This window comes from Amblyomma americanum, chromosome 4 (assembly GCF_052857255.1).
Source record: "Amblyomma americanum isolate KBUSLIRL-KWMA chromosome 4, ASM5285725v1, whole genome shotgun sequence".
Taxonomy (NCBI): domain Eukaryota; kingdom Metazoa; phylum Arthropoda; class Arachnida; order Ixodida; family Ixodidae; genus Amblyomma; species Amblyomma americanum.
In genome coordinates this window covers 212275604-212296196 of record NC_135500.1, presented here as the reverse complement: position 1 = coordinate 212296196, position 20593 = coordinate 212275604, and the positions used below count along the sequence as shown (strand labels likewise).

The 20593-nt window shown below is 44.5% G+C and overlaps 1 protein-coding gene across 1 annotated transcript in view; it reads left to right on the top strand.

The window, feature by feature from the left end:
• LOC144129259 (uncharacterized) overlaps nucleotides 1-20574 on the top strand; it is a 29700-nt gene extending 9126 nt beyond the window's left edge. Inside the window, exons 2-9 of the mRNA XM_077663275.1 lie at nucleotides 4827-4884; nucleotides 4952-5040; nucleotides 9470-9601; nucleotides 13442-13567; nucleotides 13727-15726; nucleotides 16342-16466; nucleotides 18376-18567; nucleotides 19112-20574. Of these exons, the coding sequence (XP_077519401.1) occupies nucleotides 4827-4884; nucleotides 4952-5040; nucleotides 9470-9601; nucleotides 13442-13567; nucleotides 13727-15726; nucleotides 16342-16466; nucleotides 18376-18558 (2713 nt within the window). The 3' untranslated portion in view covers nucleotides 18559-18567; nucleotides 19112-20574. The remainder of the gene's footprint in view (nucleotides 1-4826; nucleotides 4885-4951; nucleotides 5041-9469; nucleotides 9602-13441; nucleotides 13568-13726; nucleotides 15727-16341; nucleotides 16467-18375; nucleotides 18568-19111) is intronic.
• The last annotated feature ends 19 nt before the right edge of the window (nucleotides 20575-20593 follow it).

Genomic DNA, 20593 nt, shown 5'->3' with positions numbered 1-20593 from the left:
AGGGCGCACTTTATTGACATAAAGCGCGGTGAGGCGAAAGACTTTAGCGTCCATGGTGTTGCAGCTTGCGTCACTGATGTGTGGCTAAGATGCTGATTAAGTACACAATTCTTTCAGAATCTTAAATGCTGGAGACATTGGAAGGCGTTTGGGAGGCAACCGTCTCATTCGACGCCTTTCCACAAACACTCTCCAGCGTCCTAGACAAGGAGAACTACATATGCGTTGTCAGGAAGTAGCGTAGTCGTTAGCACGCTCAGCTGCGGAACGGAAGGATGGTGATTCGAAACCCATCACGCACAAAAATTTTTGAGGCGAATGTCTTTAATGGCTCATACTCGCGGTGTCCCTCCGTCCGTGATACTCTTCAACCCGATAAGAAAAAAATCTTTGTGCACGATGGGATTGGAACCACCATCCTTCCGTTCCGCAGCTGAGCGTGCTAACGATTACGTTACTTCCTGCCAACGCATATGTAGTTCTCCTTGTCTAGGACGGTGGAGAGTATTTGCGGAAAGGCGTCGAATCAGACAGATGCCTCCCAAATTCCCTCCAGTGTCTCCAGCGTTTGATATTAACTAACAATTGTGTACTTAATTAACGTCTTAACCACACATCAGTAGAAAGTTATAGCATATCGTTACCGTGTTTATGTTACCGTTTACCGTGTTACCAGACGCCGGACTTTCCAGTTAGCGCTGCGCACGCCAGAAGACGTTTTAGCGTACCGTCTCTCGCGTAACAAGTTACCGTAAGGCTAAAACGAGTGATGATGATGGCAGATGCCGAACTTTTATTTCAAACAAAAATACGGATGCATTGCAAGCATTTCTATGAAGTGAGATGCCACATGCACTTGAATAACCTTTTTCTCTGCTTATAAAGACGTACCGACTGCACTTCAGCTAACAGCCGACTCAGCGGCTTTCCAAATGTGCCCGTGAAGCTAGACACCTTTGCCTACCCTGGCAAGTAGACAATTTCACTACGTAGACCTCAGTAAGCTTGCATACGCAGTGCACGTTGCGTTGCGAACGATGTGAAAAAGAACAACTACGATATCTGCTTGCCGTGCAGCATCGTCGCTTCTTTAGATGTTTGGATGTAAACACAGTGGCGCCTTCTAGTGACAGTAAATCAAAGCGTGTCAACTCTGGGCGAGGGAAACTTTTTATTTTCTATATTTACTGATGAATATAGTAAGAGAATAACCAGTGTTTGTTTTTTCAAGGAAAGAAATCATGAAAATATAGGAAAAGGTTAAATCGGGCACAAAACTAGAGAGCTGCAGTGTAGTCGTTGCTATTTGGCTATGTACACGGCATATAGTTAGGCTTAACTGCGAAAAAATCGGCAAATGATCTCAAACACATGGTTTATTTGTTACTCAAACCTCGATGTATAAGTGAGAGTCTGCAAATTAAAAGCGAATGCCTTCATTTATAGCGATAAATGGCACCGAAGAACGCGGCGGCGGTGCAGTATTTCATCAGAAGCGGCCGTGCAGTGCTCTGCCATGTTTGTTTACGAGCGAACGCTAACTGTCCGCAACGCTAAAAGAGATTCCGTAAAGTGCTAGCGGACCGGTAACTGGCGGCGCATGCGCAGATGTCGCTAGCCGGGCCCGGTAAACGGTAACGTAAACACGGTAACGATATGCTATAACTCTCTTGTGACAAGCAGCAACACAGCGCTGAAGGCTTTCGCCTCACCGCACTTTAGGTCAACAAAGTGCCCCCTTGAATTTTTTTCTTAACGAGTTGAATAGTGTAACGGACGGACGGACGGGCGGTATGACGTCACTTCCGTTGTCGCGACTTCCGGTTGGCGATGTAACGGACGGACAGGATCTCGACCGGGAGTATGAGCCATTAAAGGCTTCCGCCTTAATATTGTTGATGTCAGGAAGATACGATCCAGAGGCAATTCTTTCCAACTCGTGTAGCTCCGATCAACAGCCACTCTTTGGAAGAGGGAGAACGCAGGCTGGTCGGCACATTTCTTATGAACTAGATAAAATAGCGCAACGGAAGAAGAGACAAGAGAAGGACAAACACCAGCTCTCTGGTGTTCGTCCTTCTCTTCTCTTTCGTTGCGCTGTTTTATCCAGTGCCACTCTCTCTCGCTGTGCATTGCACGTCGTCGCCTTCGTCTACTTCCACCGTGCGCAGTGGATCCAGAACATACCGTTACAGCAGTGCCCTCTTAAGGTGCGTTATGTGGTCCCAAAATTTTACAGTGCGTTACCACTAAGGTTCCCAATCACCGATTTCACCGATATTTGCCTGAAGCATAACCTTAAAAAAATGTCAGAGAATGTTTGCTACATTAGAATCAGTGAAAGAGCAGGGATTAGTGCTACGTGGAAGACGACGATGAGCGGGCCGATCCCCCTGTGTGGGCATGTGCCATTGTATGAGGATAATAACGACGGAGCACTCACGCTTGTCGGACATTACAATCGGCAAGATAAGAGTTTGCTAGGCTCTGAGCCTCCGGATTAGTGCATTCGCATTAAAACCTAGCCTCGAATCGAAAGTGAAATGAAACGCGACGTGCTAATGCACATACTTCACATTTGCCCAAGTAAGCTAAATCAGCAGCAAGTTTTGAAGCGAAAAGCTTCCCTACGCTAAGTAAAGCAGTATTCGGGTAGGCAGCACAACGACCTTGAACGATCTTCAGCCCAACCAAGGATAGTCCTGTATGACCATATGTGGCACAGTTATGGTGTCGAACCCTTGACCCTTGACCTTGACTCATGACCTTTAGTTGGCCTTTGGCCTCTGACCTTTGACATTGGGTGACCTTTGGGTTGACCTTTGACCTTAAGAACACCCGATGGGGTGATATTAAGCCAAGTAATGATATTCGATGGGGGTGTCGTAAGACCATGCGATATCACGTCATAGCCACGTGGTCGTGTGGGTATATATATAGAACGGCTGCCGCGAGCGCGCAGCGGAGCTGCAATGGACGAGCCTCAGACGCTTAGCAAGCGTGCTTGCTTTTCGCTGAATTCCAGGGTTAGCCAAGTTAAGTCACAGTCATTTTTTTTTAATTTCGGCCCCTTCCCACTTCTTTCTTTGTCTCATCCTTCATGTACATGGTCCAATTGTCTACCCGCTCTAAGGCTGCCACAGCGCCTCTCCTAATAACGGCTTACTATTCCTGCATAGACAAGCTCGGAGCGTCTAAGAAAAGGCGTTTCGAAAAGTTTGTCGGCGTCTTATATACGATGGCGCACCCCACCCGAAGACGACAAAGGTCGCACCAGGCACTTCCAGGGTGTGGTCACGTTATCACTGGCAGACGCATACAACACTACGTTTTACGCGCCACCTAACCAGATGGCAGCGTAACCTCTCCCAAAATCTACGGCTTCATCACTGCTCCAAGGCTGCCGTGAGCAGAAAATTTTCTTGCATCAACTCTCCCGACATGCGCTCCTTCCTCTACCGCACGCCGCTCACTTGTTTCTATCAGCGTACCATTTTTGTACGTGCCTGAGTGTACATATGTAAACCTTGCCTCAAATTTTCATTACTGAGGCTCATTAACATGACAACAGACGCCTTTCAATTTAGCGCACTGTCTCAGAACACGTGAGCTACCACGGGGAATGTGCCAGGATCATTTTGACTTATGCGCATGTTCAAACTGAACAGTAACTCGAAAAAATGGCCTCGGCCAGTTAAAAAGGCTGCACTTCTTCCTTACTTGTTTTGTTCTATACTCCACAGTTATCTTCAGAGAGATAGTGACTGTCGTGCACTTGCATACTACGCGCTAAACTTTACAGAATTTTTTATTCATGTGGTAGCATCATGGCTGCTGCACAGACCAGGGAGAGGAACAAGTTTGTCCTCGGGCGAGAAGCAATTAAGGTGTATATACTCAATGCAAATGCTTTGAGTGACTGCATACATGTCATTTAATGGCTTGTAAGCATAAGTTAATAACAAGCAGAGACGGTGTGATGAGTTTCACATCGACAGGAGTTTACAGACGCGACCCAATTGCTGGTGGCTCTTTTCGTACAGGCATTTGCTCCCTCACTAACCAGCGCAGTTCCTCTGCAGCTCCTTCATTTCGTACTGGCTCCGTCAGCAGTGAACTGCCGCTGGACGCGTTTGCGTCGATATAGATGAGAGGCCTAATACGACAAAAACAGAGACAACCTGAACCTTAAATATTACCTCGAAGCTTCTCGTGCTGGACGCCCTGCTATTTCTAAGCGCTAACACAATTTCCATTGGGTGTGTTCCAAAAAGAAAAGAAAACTCGAAGTCGCATAATAATACATCTGGAATATAATGCTTCCACATTAGTAAACCCTTTATGCCAGAAAAAACCCGACATGACATTGACTGCCGGTTTCTACAAGCGGGGATTTTAACCCCATCTTTCCGCAGGTTCAGGGTTGAAGAATCAGGTTCGATTATTGCATGTTTAGGGTACAAGATTATAAAAAAATCACTAGAGTGCAGAAGGAGGTCCCAAAGTCAGAGACTGGACGGGACCTCCTGTGAGAGCAATTGTAAAAAAGTATATACAGTGAGCAGGTGCAAAAATTTTAAAGTTGTTGGCATCGGTAAAGAGCAGGGAAGAGCAGGTGTTTTATTATATTTCTATAACTTCATTTGAATCGCATTAGTGGAGTCCGTGCGGGCCAGAACTGGAAGTGCGAAGTAACTACAAAAAGGCTTTACATCTGTGCCTTCGACATATTGTTCAAGTAGACCTTTCCGATGATATTCCTTTTCCTCCTCATCTTGCGTGAGATGCATTCGATGCTAAACATCTTTTTTTTTTTTGCTTTCTAGATACCCGGACATTGACCAGCTCGGAAGATTGAACCAGGCACGAAAGCGTAACGCAAAGGTATTATTCATCAGCTCTGCTAATTCTGTTGTGTGTTCTTGAGAAATTTATATTACATCTTTTTCAGGCTCAAAACACGCAACAGAACTCAAAAAAGAGCACTGGTCTTCCCACACTGAATAAGCTCAACCGGTTCGAAGCGCCAATTACGGTCTTGTGAGTATCTGCATACAGCTATGATTTTTCCAATAACTTCACCCAGAAAACAAGCGCTGTGTTGCCTTGCGATATTTATGCTTTACATTCCAATGTTCGAAAAGGAGTTTCGCAGAGTGACGAATAATACAATAATGGTCGAGTTTGGTCGAGTTCGTTTTCCATGCAGAACGTAAAAGCGCAAAAAACAAGGAAACATAATAAGACGGACAACACGAGCGCTTACTTCCAACTGATTTTATTTCATGCAAGAAGCGCAATTTCATACTCTCGATAATGCCTGCAAGGCATTACCACAGAGTGGTGAAAGACAGCAGTCATCGAGCGACACACTTGAACGACGTAAGATAAGACAACTCTTTTTGTGACGGCAGAATTGAGGGAGCACTTACGCAGTCATCGCCAGCTCGCGCTATCTCCAAAGCCTCAACAATTTTTCGCGTAATTTGACATTTGTTCTTATAAAGGACTTTGCACTTGTGAAAGAGAGGACGACAACCATTTTTTCTCTTGCTTTTGCACTTGAGACAATGAATGTTCACGTGGGCCCCTTTATTGTTGCAATTATTATCGCAAGAAGATTGCAATTAAGGGAGTAAATTCTCTCTAGTTACCAGCTGGGTGCAGCCTGATGAATACAATGAAAGCTATCAGCTTTATCAGAATCAATGTAGCTGAAGAACAATGGTCTCTTATCCAGGATCACATTTTACAACGAACATCTTAGAAAACTGCGTAGCCTTCCTTGCGCTGGTGTGGATTGTTTTGAATGATTAGTCTCTGCGTTGAAATCTACTCCACCCTGGGAAAGCCCACTAAATGTGTAGGATTCGCAGCGTTCGGTATATAAGCAACCTCCAAGGTAAACGAGGTAGGAACATTAGCTAACGGCAGTACAGCTGTCGCTCTGTAACTGTCGTGAGCTGGAGAGGAGCATAATATTTTTTTTACAACATACCTCCCACATTACGGCCAATATTTTTGCTGACTACTTTCTTTTTCGCATTGTGCTACGCACATGTTTTGATTAGAACTGTTGTGTGGGAAGCTCGGGCGAGTTGGTGGTTATTCATTATTAAATAAAGAAATGAACGACGACGAGTTGGTGGTTATTCGTTATAAAAACACAAATGAACGACGAATGGAAGAAGAGAGAGCTCGCTGGTATAAATCCCTTCTATCGTGCACCGTCCAGTTCCCGCTGTTTTAATCGCTGCTGTGGTACCATTGTGTTAATCACGAAACAAGGAATCCCCAGGTGGTCGAAATTATTCCGGAGCCCTCCACTACGGCACCTCTTTCTTCCTTTTTTCTTTCACTCCCTCCTTTATCCATTCCCTCACGGTGCGGTTCAGGTGCCCAGCGATATATGAAACAGATACTGCGCCATTTACTTTCCCCAAAAGCCTATTATTATTATTATTATTATTATTATTATTATTATTATTATTATTATTATTATTATTATTATTATTATTATTATTATTATTATTATTATTATTATTATTATTATTATTATTATTATTATTATTCCCAGAAAGAGATTTCCCGCTACTGTCAAATCTTCTGTGCCAGGCAGTAAAAGACGTTGAAAGTATGGCCTAGCTGTTTGAAAAGAAGAAATAAATACACGCCGGAACAAACCTCAGTATAAAGCAATACCATTTAGCAATATGCATGACGCAACGAAGAGTAGAAGCTATTCTGTTCACATACTGCAGGGCTCAAAACCAGCACATGAGATCAAGAACAGCCTGATCCAGAAGTGCTCACTAAGCAATTCACTTATTCAATAGAATTTTAGACTAAAGGGGTACTAGCGTAGACTGTATTAGATTAATGTATGTCTCCTAAGCACGCGCAGTGGCAGGTGCGGGCCCCACCTTGCACCACAATGTGCAATTGAACATGTGCAGCAGGCATATGCTAATTCAGCAAACACCAATATGTCTCCGCCATGCTGAAACTATCTAATATGTATCCATAACATTGTTGCGCACATATCTTTCAGCCATCGTTTGTAACACCCCTTACTTGTTCCTATAAATACGAATAAAACCCAACGTAGCGTCCCTGCGCCCATAACTGTCGCTGGCGCCGCAGAAAACATTAACAACCGAATGCCCCCCCCCCCCCCTCCCTAATCTCCAAGCAAAAACAACTTCAGAGAATGTTTAATACATTGGAATTAATGCGAAAACACGAATTTGGGCACGTAGAAGACGACCATGAGCGGACAGTGCCCCTGGAAGGAGCGCTTTTGAGGCAACAACAACAACAACGGAGCGTTCGCGCTCGGCCAGCTGCGATCAGACAAGAGAACAGACAACAGACAATTTTCTCGGGTTTGGTACCCATCGGATTAGTGATTACGCACTAAAGAAAGCAAAACCATTTTTGAACAAAGACCTTCATTGTTCTTGGCGACTACCTTCACGGCTTGTGCTCATAACTCAAAACAGTGTTCTCACCTCACTGATTAACTGATCACTTTGTTCGAATATACGTCACACCCTTGCTACCTCTAGAAGATGTTTGGCATTGTCCCGAGTGCATGTTTCAATTCACTAGTCCAGGGTATTTGACTGTCTACGGTAAGTAAAACCCCTTTAGTCAACTACATTTAGCACAACGCACGCCGAACAGGCTTTCCCGCAGTGAAAGTGCCTTTCCGAATACTAGCAACTTTATTATAACCATTTTCGAAACAAGAATGTAAAGTGCTGAGTGCGCTATCAGCACGGTGTACGTGCGTCGCGAACTAATACTGCATGTTTATTTTTTTTTAATTTTATGGCTTTAATTTCCATTATATATCAGACTGACCGCCAGTTTGTTTCAAACAGAGTACACAGTTCATTTTGCGTGAAAGCTGCCCATAAGCAAAAACAGTCAGGTAAATTACAAAACGAAATATCAATCTTTGCGTTTTTACCAACCTTTAATGCTGATACGTTCCTGGACATTGTTCAGTTACTTATATGATTTTCAGCTCTTCAGTAGAGCCAGAACAGCCATGTTTGCAAAAAACAAATATCGAAAGGAACACCTGCTTTCTTTGCAGCTTTCAGTCATCGCAGTTTTGCGGGAAAAATGGTGTACGTGCAGGTGCGGACAAAAGTAGATGGAGCACGCTGTGGTCTTCTAGCATTTTTTTTTATGAGTTGTTCAACTGAAATTTCCAGCTGTGGTATGTGCATGCTGGTAGTGGACGCAAGCGCCCGCTCACGTGGACAATGTTTCTTAATTTTCGATATAGCTAAGGCCTCATTGCACTTAGAATGGTATAGCGTGCTCCGTCTACTAATGTCCGCAAGAGTACAAGAGTCATATGGAGAAAGAGTAATCGGCGCATAAATACCAACCCAAATCAGTTTATCACTTGTTATATTAGTGTGCTTCCCCATAACTAACCTAGCCATACCTTCTCATAATGCGCTTCCGCTGACAATCTCAATGCCTACGAGTCGTTTAACAACGCTTTTAATAGAATACTCATCTCCATATTACAATATTAGGCCTATCATTTCATTAATGGATGGCTGCACGGCCCGCGTTGACATCCTGTCACATCGGGTGATATTAGATTAAATTTGGTATATAACTGGGTGCTAAATCGAGATATGGTTGCGTGAGGTCGCCCGTCGTCGAAAGTATTTTACTGAGAGAGAACAATAACAGATCACAAAGGAGAACACAAAAGCAAACTGATTAGTAAACAAGCGTAAAATTGAAACTGATATTGACTAAATTGCTATTGGGTACAAAACAGATATTTCAATGCATGTCGTTTTTTTTTTCTAAAAATGAAAAATAAATGTGTGTTTTGTCTGTAATCGTAAATACCTCAAGATTACAGTTTTTGTTACATTTGGTCAGTAATTAGGAATGCAAGAAAAGAGAAAACTTAAGACCACAGCTCAGTAGCACCACGGGCAAGGCAAGGAAAGGATGCAAACACACTACGTATTAAGCAAGTTCATTTCTAGTTCTGCATGCCCGTTCCAAACTAGCCAGCAGTTAGGTATTAAGCAAAAAAGAGAAGGCTGATTCTTTTTCCGGCTTTATCTGCGCAGACATGCGAAGCTGCTAAACTAGAATGGCACTTATCTACGCAGTAGACTATCTTTTTCAAACAGGTGTATTCTTTGAAAACAGCGAGAAGCCTTCCTGAAAAAGTTCTCAAAAAATTATAAAAATATTAATATTTGTTAGAATAACATAACTCTGATTGGGATAAAAGAAGACAGAACAGCGAATAAAACTTAAACTCGGGTGAGTTATGTTAAGTAGTTGCCGAGAAAACTGTTTTTAAATATGCTTCAAAATATATGGGAACTATATGACCTGCATTGCCCTTAACTGCATTTAGCGTTAAAGGGTGCAACCATGATCGTTACACGGGACATTTCCCCCTTTTTTTTTTCAGCATTCACAAGAATGACTCTCCGCGGGAAGCGCCCATACGCTGCGCTCTCGTAGGCAGGGACCGTATCAGCATGATACGAGTTCTGCAAGTGGTGGGACAGCGAATGAAGCTTGAAGCGAGCTACGTCAGAAAGTAAGCGTGATAAAAATTGTTGCCGCTGTCGTTTGCACCCGCGTTTACTTTCTTTACTCACGCTTTTTTCGCATTACTAACTTCTACCTGCGTAAAACTTCCAGCGGGGCGCAGCGTAGTACAAAAAGTGACAGATTTTCTTACTTTTTTCAAGGATAACTTCATGGACTGGTCATTTCGCAAGGAAGTGCACACAGCGACAAACAGAATCGACATGGACACGTTAGGCCCCATAGGTTTCGCATACCAGTTAGCGCTTTGTTTTCGCCGTTGCCCACTCAAACATGTGCTCCTGTTTGCATTATCCTGACTGAATTGCTAGCCACATAATTTATTTTTTTCTTTACAGATTAAATGAATTACTTTCGCTGAGTTAATCACGCATTCTGGCATGAACATGACTGCTTCTTTTTTGTGTTATATTTTCTACACTGCCCCTGTTCTGAGGGGTATGCGTGAGTAGAACGAGCGTTCTGCGCAACACAAACTCAGGAAAAGTGTTTCTCATTCTCAAAGCTATGTTCTATTTCATAAAAGGTGAAACATAAATTACATTGTGGGGTTCCGAAGCGACACATGAGCTATAAGGAACGCTGTAGTGGAAGGCGCCAGATTATTTCAGACACTTGGGTTGTCTAACGCGCGCTGCAACCTCATAGCACACGGTCGTTTTCGTACTTGGCCTCCGTCGAAATACGACCGCCGAGGCCGGGACCAAACCTGCGACCTTGGGATCAGCAGCCGAAAGCCAAAGCCAGTTCACTACCCTGGTGGGTGCTCACAAAAGGCGCCATGCAACAGTAAGCAAAGCAGACTTGACCCATACAGAATTTCTAGCATTTCTTTCGGATAAATTTTGTCTCAGTGCCTGTTACTCGCTTTTTTTAAATCTGCTGTTTGTTTCTAAGTTTATGTGCGCAGTTATAATAACATGTAATATAAAAAGATAGTTATATCTATAGGACCCTGCCGCGGTGGCTCAGTGGTTAGAGCGCTCGGCTACTGAGACCGAGAAGGCGGGTTCGATCCCGGCCGCGTTGAATGAAAGCGAAACGCAAGGAGCTCGAGTACTGATCGATGTGAGTGCATGTTAGATAACCTAAGGTGATAGAAATTAATCCGCAGCCATCCACTATGGCGTTCCTGATAGCCAATGCTGCTTTGGAATGATAAACCCCTTGTACCATATCATGCTTTTTGGTGTAGGCGAAACGAAAAAGGCATCCGTGTGCTGTGAGACTTCAGTCTACGTTAAGAACAACATGTGGTCCAAATGAATAAGCAGCTCTCCACTACGTCATCCCTCATAGCTCCTGCGTCGCCTCGGAACGTTAAATCCCATAATTCACATTTCATTTCTATGCTATTCTTTTTCTTCTTAGCTTCGCCTTCTTTTTGCATAACCTCTTTGATACACTCTTTACGACACCTTCTGAATACTTTGTTTCTAACACTGAGTGCGAGGTTTCTGCCACGTGAATTTTTTTTTAATTTCTTCAAAAAAGTTCCTCGTCATTACTGATGCACAGCAACGCGTTGTCACCCGAAGGCCTCGGATAATACTCTCAGTCACCATGACAACAGCATGCAAGCACTGTTTGTGCACGAACCTTTAGTCTTTCGGAGCTATATATGCTTTTTTTCTGCACAGCATGTCCTCAAATTTTTTCCTTGTTTTCCCTCTGATTGCTCTTTCGCCATTTTATCTTTTTCTCCACTTTTTCGTATCCCACTCCTTCCGTAGACGAGCTAGGCATTGTGCCGCTAGAAGCTGCAGCTGGCAACCAGCTGTTTTCTTTCTAAGGGCCTGAATATGCATAGAGAGCATGGTGCCTGGAAACCAATCTCGCTACTGCCTCTCGCGTACACGATGGAACAGAGACGTAATAAAGGACGGATATGCAGAACGAATAACCATGCTTAACGCTCAAAGAAACAGCACAACAATACTCTCCCTAGCACAGTTTACAACTGACAAGTACAAATGTACAGCACATCGGTAATTGGAAAAGATTGATTAAGCAGCGTAAAGGGTGGTACACACCAGTAGCTGATTCCTAAAACATTCTTAAAATGTCGCCGCCGCGGTGGCTGAGTGGTTATGGCGCTCGGCTGCTGGCCCGAAAGACGCGGGTTCAACCCCGGCCGTGGCAGTCGAATTTCGATGGAGGCGAAATTCTAGAGGCCCGTGTACTGTGCGATGTCCGTGCACGTTAAAGAACACCAGGTGGCCGAAATTTCCGGAGCCCTTCACTACGGCGTCCCTCATAGCCTGAGTCGCTTTGGGACGTTAAACCCCCATAACCCATTCTTCAAGTGTGAATACTGCAAAGAATAAGAAGAAAGGCGTTATCCTAGCCGCACTGCCATCCCTCGGAGCGAGAGCCTGCTGACCTGGACAGACCACACACTCTGGTCTGTCCAGGTCCGCAGGAGTGTTTGTCACGAACTTCCTGTCCATGAGGTCAACAGTTTTCCAAGGTATGTAGGTCGCGTTCCAAAGGTCAGTGGGTCTAACACATAAGTCCCGTCATGGGACATTGTGCACCTGGCACTCTTGAGAACACCGGTACTTTTTCTTCCGCATGAGGACTGTCAGTGCGGAAATTTCTGTGTATCATGCGTAAGCAATTCGATGTCCAGTATTTTGATACTTCCCTCCAGCAGCAGTTCCGCACAAACATTAATGTACAGCTGTTGCCAATCAATGCAATTCTGCCAATTACCGGGTGCGGGAAGTTTCGTATAAGTTGCGCGTTTCACTTTGTCCGTACTCTGAAATTTCCTTTCGTTTAATGTATGCATATGCTCGCAACTTTTGCCGTAACATAAGCATTGTTCACACTCTAAGGTTTCAAGGATGAGTTTGCACGCTTCTTTCGTATCGTATTGTTCGCACTGTATGGTATCAGGAAGCACCAGCTCGATAAGAATTTTTATCTTACATTCCCAGGGTAATATGTGCCTTGCAGCTTCACTATAAGATTGTGTTAACCATAGAAAGCGAGACAGTTACTTTTATCGCCCACTTTTTGCATATTTCCTCCCGTCCATCTAAGTATTTCAGCTGATTGCATATGTATCTCAGGAGACGTTCAATAAGATGTGTCGGTTGTGTCGCTGATAAGTTGCATCTTTTTATTTTTTGACATGCATCCCATTTCAGTCGAGGAGCGATGGTTGACAGGTAATAACTGAAAACCGCAAATACTCAGTCTTCTGAGCCCGGCTCTGAGTGCATCAAATTCAGCGTTAAATAGTGGATGCGGATACACTGGACTACATTTGGACTACCTTTGAGTTTGTGTAAAATGCACCCTAAAACATGGGAGAAATGAATTTTTGTTAATCTGCGCGCTCAGTATTAAGTTATCTGGTGTTGGTACACAGCATGAAGCTAAGCAATAAAAATAAAACTTAATTTGCTATCGCGATTGCGTATCTAAATAAATACGAGTATGTAGAGAAAAGACTGCGATGTATACTGATGGCATTTGTTTTACGACACAATGCTACATTTGATGCACTTCGTAGCTGCAGACGCATAGATGTAGAAAATTCTTTACTCCCATATTTCATCGCGCATTAAGTGACCTTTGTTATCCATTTCTCAGCAACGTTCTTGCTTATAGAGCAGTGATTACTTAGCAGCTTCGGTTACATTTCTAACTTGTCGTTAATGTTTTTACCCTGATAGCATTTAAGCGAAATATATAAATTTCCTCTTGGGCAATTACTTCGCTCAATCATCTCCATGCTAATTTCTTAACAAAGGTTCCCTCACACTTTGGGGATGAGCGTACTAAGTCTACAAGACTTTTTCTTTCCTGTCATTTTCAGGCTGTGTTTTCCTGAAGGAAACCCAGTACTTGATGTGGAAGACCTCAAGCATGGTGGACATTACGTGGCGCTGCTGCCTCATGAGTCTTTCAAGAAACCATCTTCAAAGATTCCAAACAATTACATGTATGGAAAGAATATGCATGTGGCTTTGCTTTCATAAACATTTATATTCACACTGCAACGGGCATACTGCTGATTTTTAGTAAAAAGTTTCTTGCCTTTTTGTCTTTATGCATCTAGTTTAAATCGCATCTTCACCGTTTCTTTCTCATTGTATTGCAGGCGAACGTATGAAACACTTGCCCAAAATGCATCAGGAAAGGCTTCCCAAAGTGAAATCGCCGAAGCGCACGAAGAAGACGATAATTATGAAGTGGGAACCAAAAGCCACAGCCAAGAAATGGCGGCCGTTGCCATGAAAGAAGCGTCCACATCAACCACTGAGGACAAGGAAACAGCTACTACAATGTCACTGTACAGTAACCATGAAGTGGAAGATAGTGCCATTCAAACCAATAGCGTCGAGGCAGTGCGAGCGGGTGATATTAATCGGGACGAAATACTGGACCAAAACATGACCAGCGAGAATGTAAACGAACCTGCATCCTACGCTGAGCCTCTGCCAGACATGGCAAATAATGAGAATGACAGCGTTGAAAATCGGAGTAACAGTGGACGTTCCCCTGAGCCTAACATGGCGCTTAAGCACTCAGGCTCAAACAGCGCAGCGAAGCTATCTAGAGAAGACGTGCCAACGGATGATATGACAGACATATCACCTCCAACCAAAGAGGCAGACGACGATGACCCATCTGAAATAGCATATACGACACCGCCGCAAGATGCCAAACACTTGCAAGACCTAGAGCAGCACCTGCACACCATGTCTGAGAACGGCAATCACAAGTTAAAAACGAGCCCTGACAGAGCCAGCAAGCCAGAGGAAAGTGATAACATCAGCTTGGCGTCACTAAACAGCTTTTACGAGCATGAACAGCAAATACTCAGGGCCGAAACGGAAGCTTCAAAAAGTTCGGCAAAACGAAGCGGATCCCGTCAAAGCGCCAGACAAGAATCAATCGACGCCCTCAAACAGCAGTGGGAGCTCTCAGAAAATGTCATAGAAAAATCAGCTTCGAAAGATTTGGGAGATGATAAAGTAGCATCCTCAGGGGAAAGAGATGCGGCCTTTGAGCCATTAGGTGCTCTACCGCAAAGTGAAGCGCCCCCTGGAACCCAGCTTAGCGATGCTAAAGCTCACGTGAACGGGGAAAGACCGCGCCCAGCTGCTCGAAGAAAGTCATCCGGGTCGATTAACGCAACGAGCTCAGGACTCGGCAAAGAACCGCAAGTCGCGCCCAACGACAGCCCTTTGACGCAGAGGAGCATGCGTGTAAATGAAACTCGCGCATCTGTAAACACCACGTCGTCCGGGGTAAGGAAGGACTTGCTGAACGACAGCACCAGTCGCAGGGAGCGGCGGTCTTCAGTTCACAGCATCGGTTCCCAAGGCCAAAACCCATCAATAGAGTCTAGTAGTCGCGCCGCTTGCCTTACTAAGCAGCCCTCTTTGGACGAGTCAAAGAGCAGGCATTCTGAAAAACGGGCCTCTAAACCAAGCCGCGCACCATCGCAAGACCGTACACCCGCATCAGTAACGGAGAAATCAGCCATGAAGAACCCTTCTGGCAGCATCTCGCATTCGTCCCGCAAAACTAACGAAGATGGCAGGCGAGCAACGCAGTCCAAGACTCCCAAAAACGGCATGGAAAAGAGGGTACCCGGAGCCAAAAGCAAGCGGCCCTCAGAGGAAGATAACAGAGGGTGGTCGCGGTCATCGTCAGTGGAGTCTTTAAAGTCCAACAAAGACAGCGGCTACTCCCCTGCCTCCGAGAGGTCAAAAGACAGCTCCGAGGCGCCTCACCGGCTCAAGGACACCAGAGATGTCAGCAGGACGCAAGGCGCAGCTAGTTCGTCTAAGCTTAGTCAGGAGAAGCTGGGGTCCATCTACTACGCTCCTTCGCCCCCTCATTCGCCCATCAGAACGTACGCTTATCTTGTGCAGGAAAAGCCGGCGGTAGCAAGCTACGACTACCGATCATCAGAAGGCGGTCCGGCTATCCAAGCACTTTACTCCTCCGCCCCGCTGAGGTACTCGTCCGCTACTAAGAATCAGTGGAAGCCGGACACATACCCTATCCTTGAAGAAGACGACGTCTTCTACGCCAAGTCCTCCCGAGGGAAAAAGCTGGACGCCTACAGGGAGATTGATTTGGATGAGGGTGAGTCTTCTTGCGCGTATATGCGTAATCGCGTAATCTACAGTGAACACCATTATAACAAATTATGAACGCGGTAATTAAGCGCAAATTAGAACTAAATTTTACAGCTTTCAGAATGATTCATCACTTTGCATAGGAGAAACGACGAGCCTGAAATACAGAGCAGTATTTTGCAACGTTTTTATTTGTTGTTGTTCCCTGTCATCGGTGTCGACCGCCCCGGCCTACGTTACCGGGAAGCCACTACCAATGACAGATGACCAGAGCAAAGGAAAACAAAACGTAATAAAATGAGGCCTCAAGTTCGTTTAGGCCCCAACCCTCTTGAATGAACTCACCAATACGCGCACCATAAAAAACCTCTCAGCTCTGTCTGAATAAAAACTGTTGGTCATCTGTGCTAACCTAACTTTGCGATGGCACACCTTCTGCTTAGAGAAGATCTTGCATTTTTATTTTTAAAATACTATTAAAGCATCTGATTGTCAACACTGCAATAATTTTAAAGTATAGCTTTTGTGTTCAGACTGAAAAAAAAGCGAAAATATGTCAACTGATTTTTTTTAACGCTTCAAGCCTTTCTGCAGAGAGTTCGCCTGTTCTTTTCTTCCCCAGACAGTGGAGGTGTTTTCCGCGCCAGGCAGCTTATTACTGACACGGGTGAAGCAGTTGAGATCCAGGAGGGTATGGATACTAAGGTTGACATACCGATCGACGACATGGAGGCTCTTGAAGTTGAGGTAAGACGTGCGCATGCAAGAAAGCCAAGGTCTACTTCCACGTGTAACGCAACAACCAGTCGCGTCGTTTCAGCGCGGTTAGCAAGGAGCGAAGTTAAAGCGAAGGGTGCATGGCTTACAGAATTGCAGGAAAGGTGTCTTGTGTTAATTAACGCCCATGATACTGAGGTAAAAGGTGGCGGCTGCAAGTTGAAAGTTCTCTTCGAATGGCAGTATTAAACTTATCGCTAAGTCGTAGTTCAGGTAACTTCAAAAAGCGTATTTACTCGTATAGTAAACGCACTGGCTAAAATAACGCACCCTCTGCTCTGTCTGTCAAAAAGCGCAGTTTGTCTAAACATTCAAGTTACCCTCGTAATAAAAAGCACCTCCCGAAATTTTTGCAGACATTTTTTAAAGAAAAATAAAAGGAATAGTTTCAAAACTACATAGCCTGTTTACTACACTCGAATCGGTGCGAAACCACGGATTTGTGCTACGTAGAAGACGACGATGCGCGGGCAGTGCCGCCGGACGGAGCAGATTAGAGGTTGATGAATACAATGCTCTGCAATGCACAGTGCGAGAGTGTGGTGCAGTTTAACACGAGGAGTGTTCGGCTGCTAAAGCTCTGTAAATAGTTCATGTATACATAGAAGAGAATTTCTGCGGCGATACCCTACTGGTCTCGCTCAGCGGCCTTTGAAGATGATTTGTTCGTGCCGTCGCGGGTTCGACTCCCAGTCGTGGATATTGATCATTTTTTCTGCTTCTTTATCTATGGGGATATACTTCGGCAACAGATGATTTTGCTAGGCTCTGAACCTCCGGATTAGTGTTTTCGCACTAAAAAGGGAAGCTAAAATATCCGCGCCAGCTTAACTGGACAAGAAAACGTAATTTAATCGTACCTCTTGACAAGAAAGGGCTGCTTGAAATGGTGCTTAGCGCTTGCTCTTTATGCTGCCTGAAGTTCCTCGTTATTCCTCGTTAGCAGTGTTTCCCTTTGTAAACTGTCTTTTATATCTCGTATATTATAAAGGCGAAAATTATGCGCTGAGCTCCATTTCATGTAGGCAAAAAAGTCGATGTGCCAAGCTATGCTGGACACGACACACAAGCTCTGATCAAGAAAATGGTTACAGTTAACCCATCTGTGCCTGCTCCCAAGCAATTGTGGACATTTCTGACAATGCGGAAGCCTGATTCGTTCTTAGACCGCTCCACTTTTTTTTTTCTATAGCAGAGTTTCCACTTTCTGTGTAGGCTTGAGAGTGAGGTGGTTCACCTAATGCAGCGATGCAAATGCTGTTGCCCACCAGCAAAAGACGCTATCGAATACAGCTAACTTTTGGCTTCTGTTCGGTCCATCGTGCAGCGAAAAGTATAACAAAATTTAGGGGCGATCAATTTGATTGATGCGGAAGAAATGTGGTAGCATTTTTATTTCGCTCGCCAATCTATACCGGTTTTGATTATATTCCAATTCTATTTCACTTTTGATTCTACTCCGCGTCTATTTCAATTTTGTTTCTATTTTGCCTCTGATCGCTTCTTTTGATTTTTGCTGCGTCGGTACTAGTCATTTTATGAGCTAATTCTTAGTCCGGCGTATCCCTCTTCTCCACCACAAGGGGGAGGGAAAGGGGAAAGAGGACGGCTGGCAGGTGGAAGGCGTGGCCACCTGCCGGGTGTGACGACGGCGGTCGCGAGGTTTTCAGTCCAACAAGTCTTCTGTGCTATTAACTATGACATGCATTAAGCGGTATTGGCGTGTGAGAGGGTGGGTAACCAGGCTATAACTGTCATCATTTTTTCGTCCTGGGCGTGGCGACGTAAGCAGGAGGAGTGGGAGTGAGGGTAGAAGGGGCAAGGTGTCTGGAAGTTTTACTCACAACTTTCTTTCTCCGCTTCTTCGTATGGTCAACAGGAGGAGTACCTACCCCCGGAGCACACCCGCATCGCCCGCAGCGCATCCGGAGGACCTGGTCATCGCATCGTCACCTTTCTTCCAAGCGCAGGGAGTGGCCGAAGCAGTTGCGCGACAACTTCTGACAAGAGGAACGTTACGAGATATCTTTCCCGGGACGACGTGCAGCGCATGATCATCTGACACAACGAGGTGCGAGTTTTAACTGTAAATAGCGCAATGCCTACCAAAGAAGCCTAGCGAAAAGTGTAGCGTGGAAAGCTGTCCGATGAAACATTACTGCTAAAACCTCAGCCGAAATACGTACGGTCCGAAGCATCTACACGCGCAGATTCTGCAATCAGATGCAAACGGTACATTACAGTGCGTTTCTTGAAGTTCCGCTACAAAAACAAAAAGATCACCTTTGAATATCCCAAACACGTCATGGAAGTCATCCCAAGCATGTTAGAAACTTCGAGTGATGAGTAATGAGCTACTAAATTGAAATTTCAGATGACCAGAACCAAGAAAACGTACTAGTAGTTAGACGAAGCGAACTTTGTTATACAGGTAGGTGTAGCTATTCCGAAACAGTGATAGTTTGGAAACATCGCTTTGCGCTCTGTTCTGGTGCTACAATTCCCTCGCATTGAATGAAATTTATAATAAAATTTAATGAAGTTATTTATGACCACAAAAGCCATTTTATTCGGACATTTTATGCTAATTTGAACGTGCTCTTTTCTTGCCGCAGGAATCGGAAGAGGATGACTAGTGTGAATGGAAGCATGCTTCTGGACTGCTTGGTGTGAGTGTGTGGACTCTCAATGCGTGAACTGTGCACATTATCAAGTGCGCGCGCTCAAGTCACCAGGCCGTTGCCTCAAGAGGTCTCCGGAATGAGAACACTTTTGATACGTGCTTTCTTTTATTTGTTTGTCGATATACAAGAGCGTTAGGCATGCTACAATTTTTTCAACTTTGTAAAACCAGGACAACTGCATATTCCACGGCACCCAAGTGCAACAGGGCATCATATTTTACCCTTAATGCACAGTACTATTCGTAAGCGCAGCATAAGAAATATCTGACAACAGGATAACTCAGCATCTCCTCCCCGAGACGTTTTGCGTACATAGCGGAAGTGCCTGGCATGCTCGATTAATAACCATGCTTTCTGTGCACTAACGCAGAGCCTCTGCGCAGCTAGAAAGTACACGCAAGTATCAAGACGATTGCAAGGACACATAATGCGTAATGTAAGATCAGGTTCAGCGTTCACTGAGGCCAAAGTGTTCAAAAAGAGAAGTGTATCAGTCGAATGGTTTTTGTGTACTTTGCGATGCCCTTATCACACACACACACAAAAAAATGGGTGGTCAGTCTCAGGCCAACTCCAGCCGACTCATACCCTTACTATAAAGGTGCATGCCAAGAGGCTCAGCCAGTGGGCAGCGTACTTTGACATAAGCTGTATTATTTGGTTCTGGGTGAGGTTGAAGAAACAATCAAAGCATCATGAGTTTTTTGCAGAATCGAATATGCGGTTGTTTTTGTAAAGCTACTGATGACCAGGGCTTACTGCATAAGCATAGCTTTGCGTGAAATGTGCAAACTCTGTTTCAATCTTTCTTTGCACGCTTTGTGAGGTCTAAATAGCTAGTCAGACTTCGCAAAAGGTCAAGAATGAAACCTTGCTCCAAAAACGTTACTCAGCAAGCTTCTGTTCGCCTAGTAGCAGTCCCCAAACCATGGGCCACGTAAGCCGAGGGTAAAGTTGGAATTTTGTATGCACAGTTAGTGCCTCTGGATTGTCCTTGAAAAAGAGTAACACTTGCAAAAGTTTTGAGCGCACCTCAAAAAGTCTGCAGCATATCCGTGCTCTTCAACTGCTTCTTTTGATGGCATTGTCCTTAAATGTCACTCGTAACGTTAACTCTATTTGAGGGTTATTTTGCGCACCAATAACTACGCACTGAGTTCTGTCTGTACTTAGCTGTTTAGTACAGACTTGCCACTTTCCTAGGACAGAAATGGCACATGTATTTGTTCAGCTAGATTTATGGCATTGTATAATTTGAAAACGAAGCGCTCTACTATGGGTTCACTGCTGTTTAAGTCGCAGAGACAGTACAGGAAACCAAAAATTTTACAATAAAATGTATCAAATAAGAGTAGTGCATGTAGATCTCTTCTTTTTATGATTACCGAGCATGCAATAAGGTAAAAAAGCAAG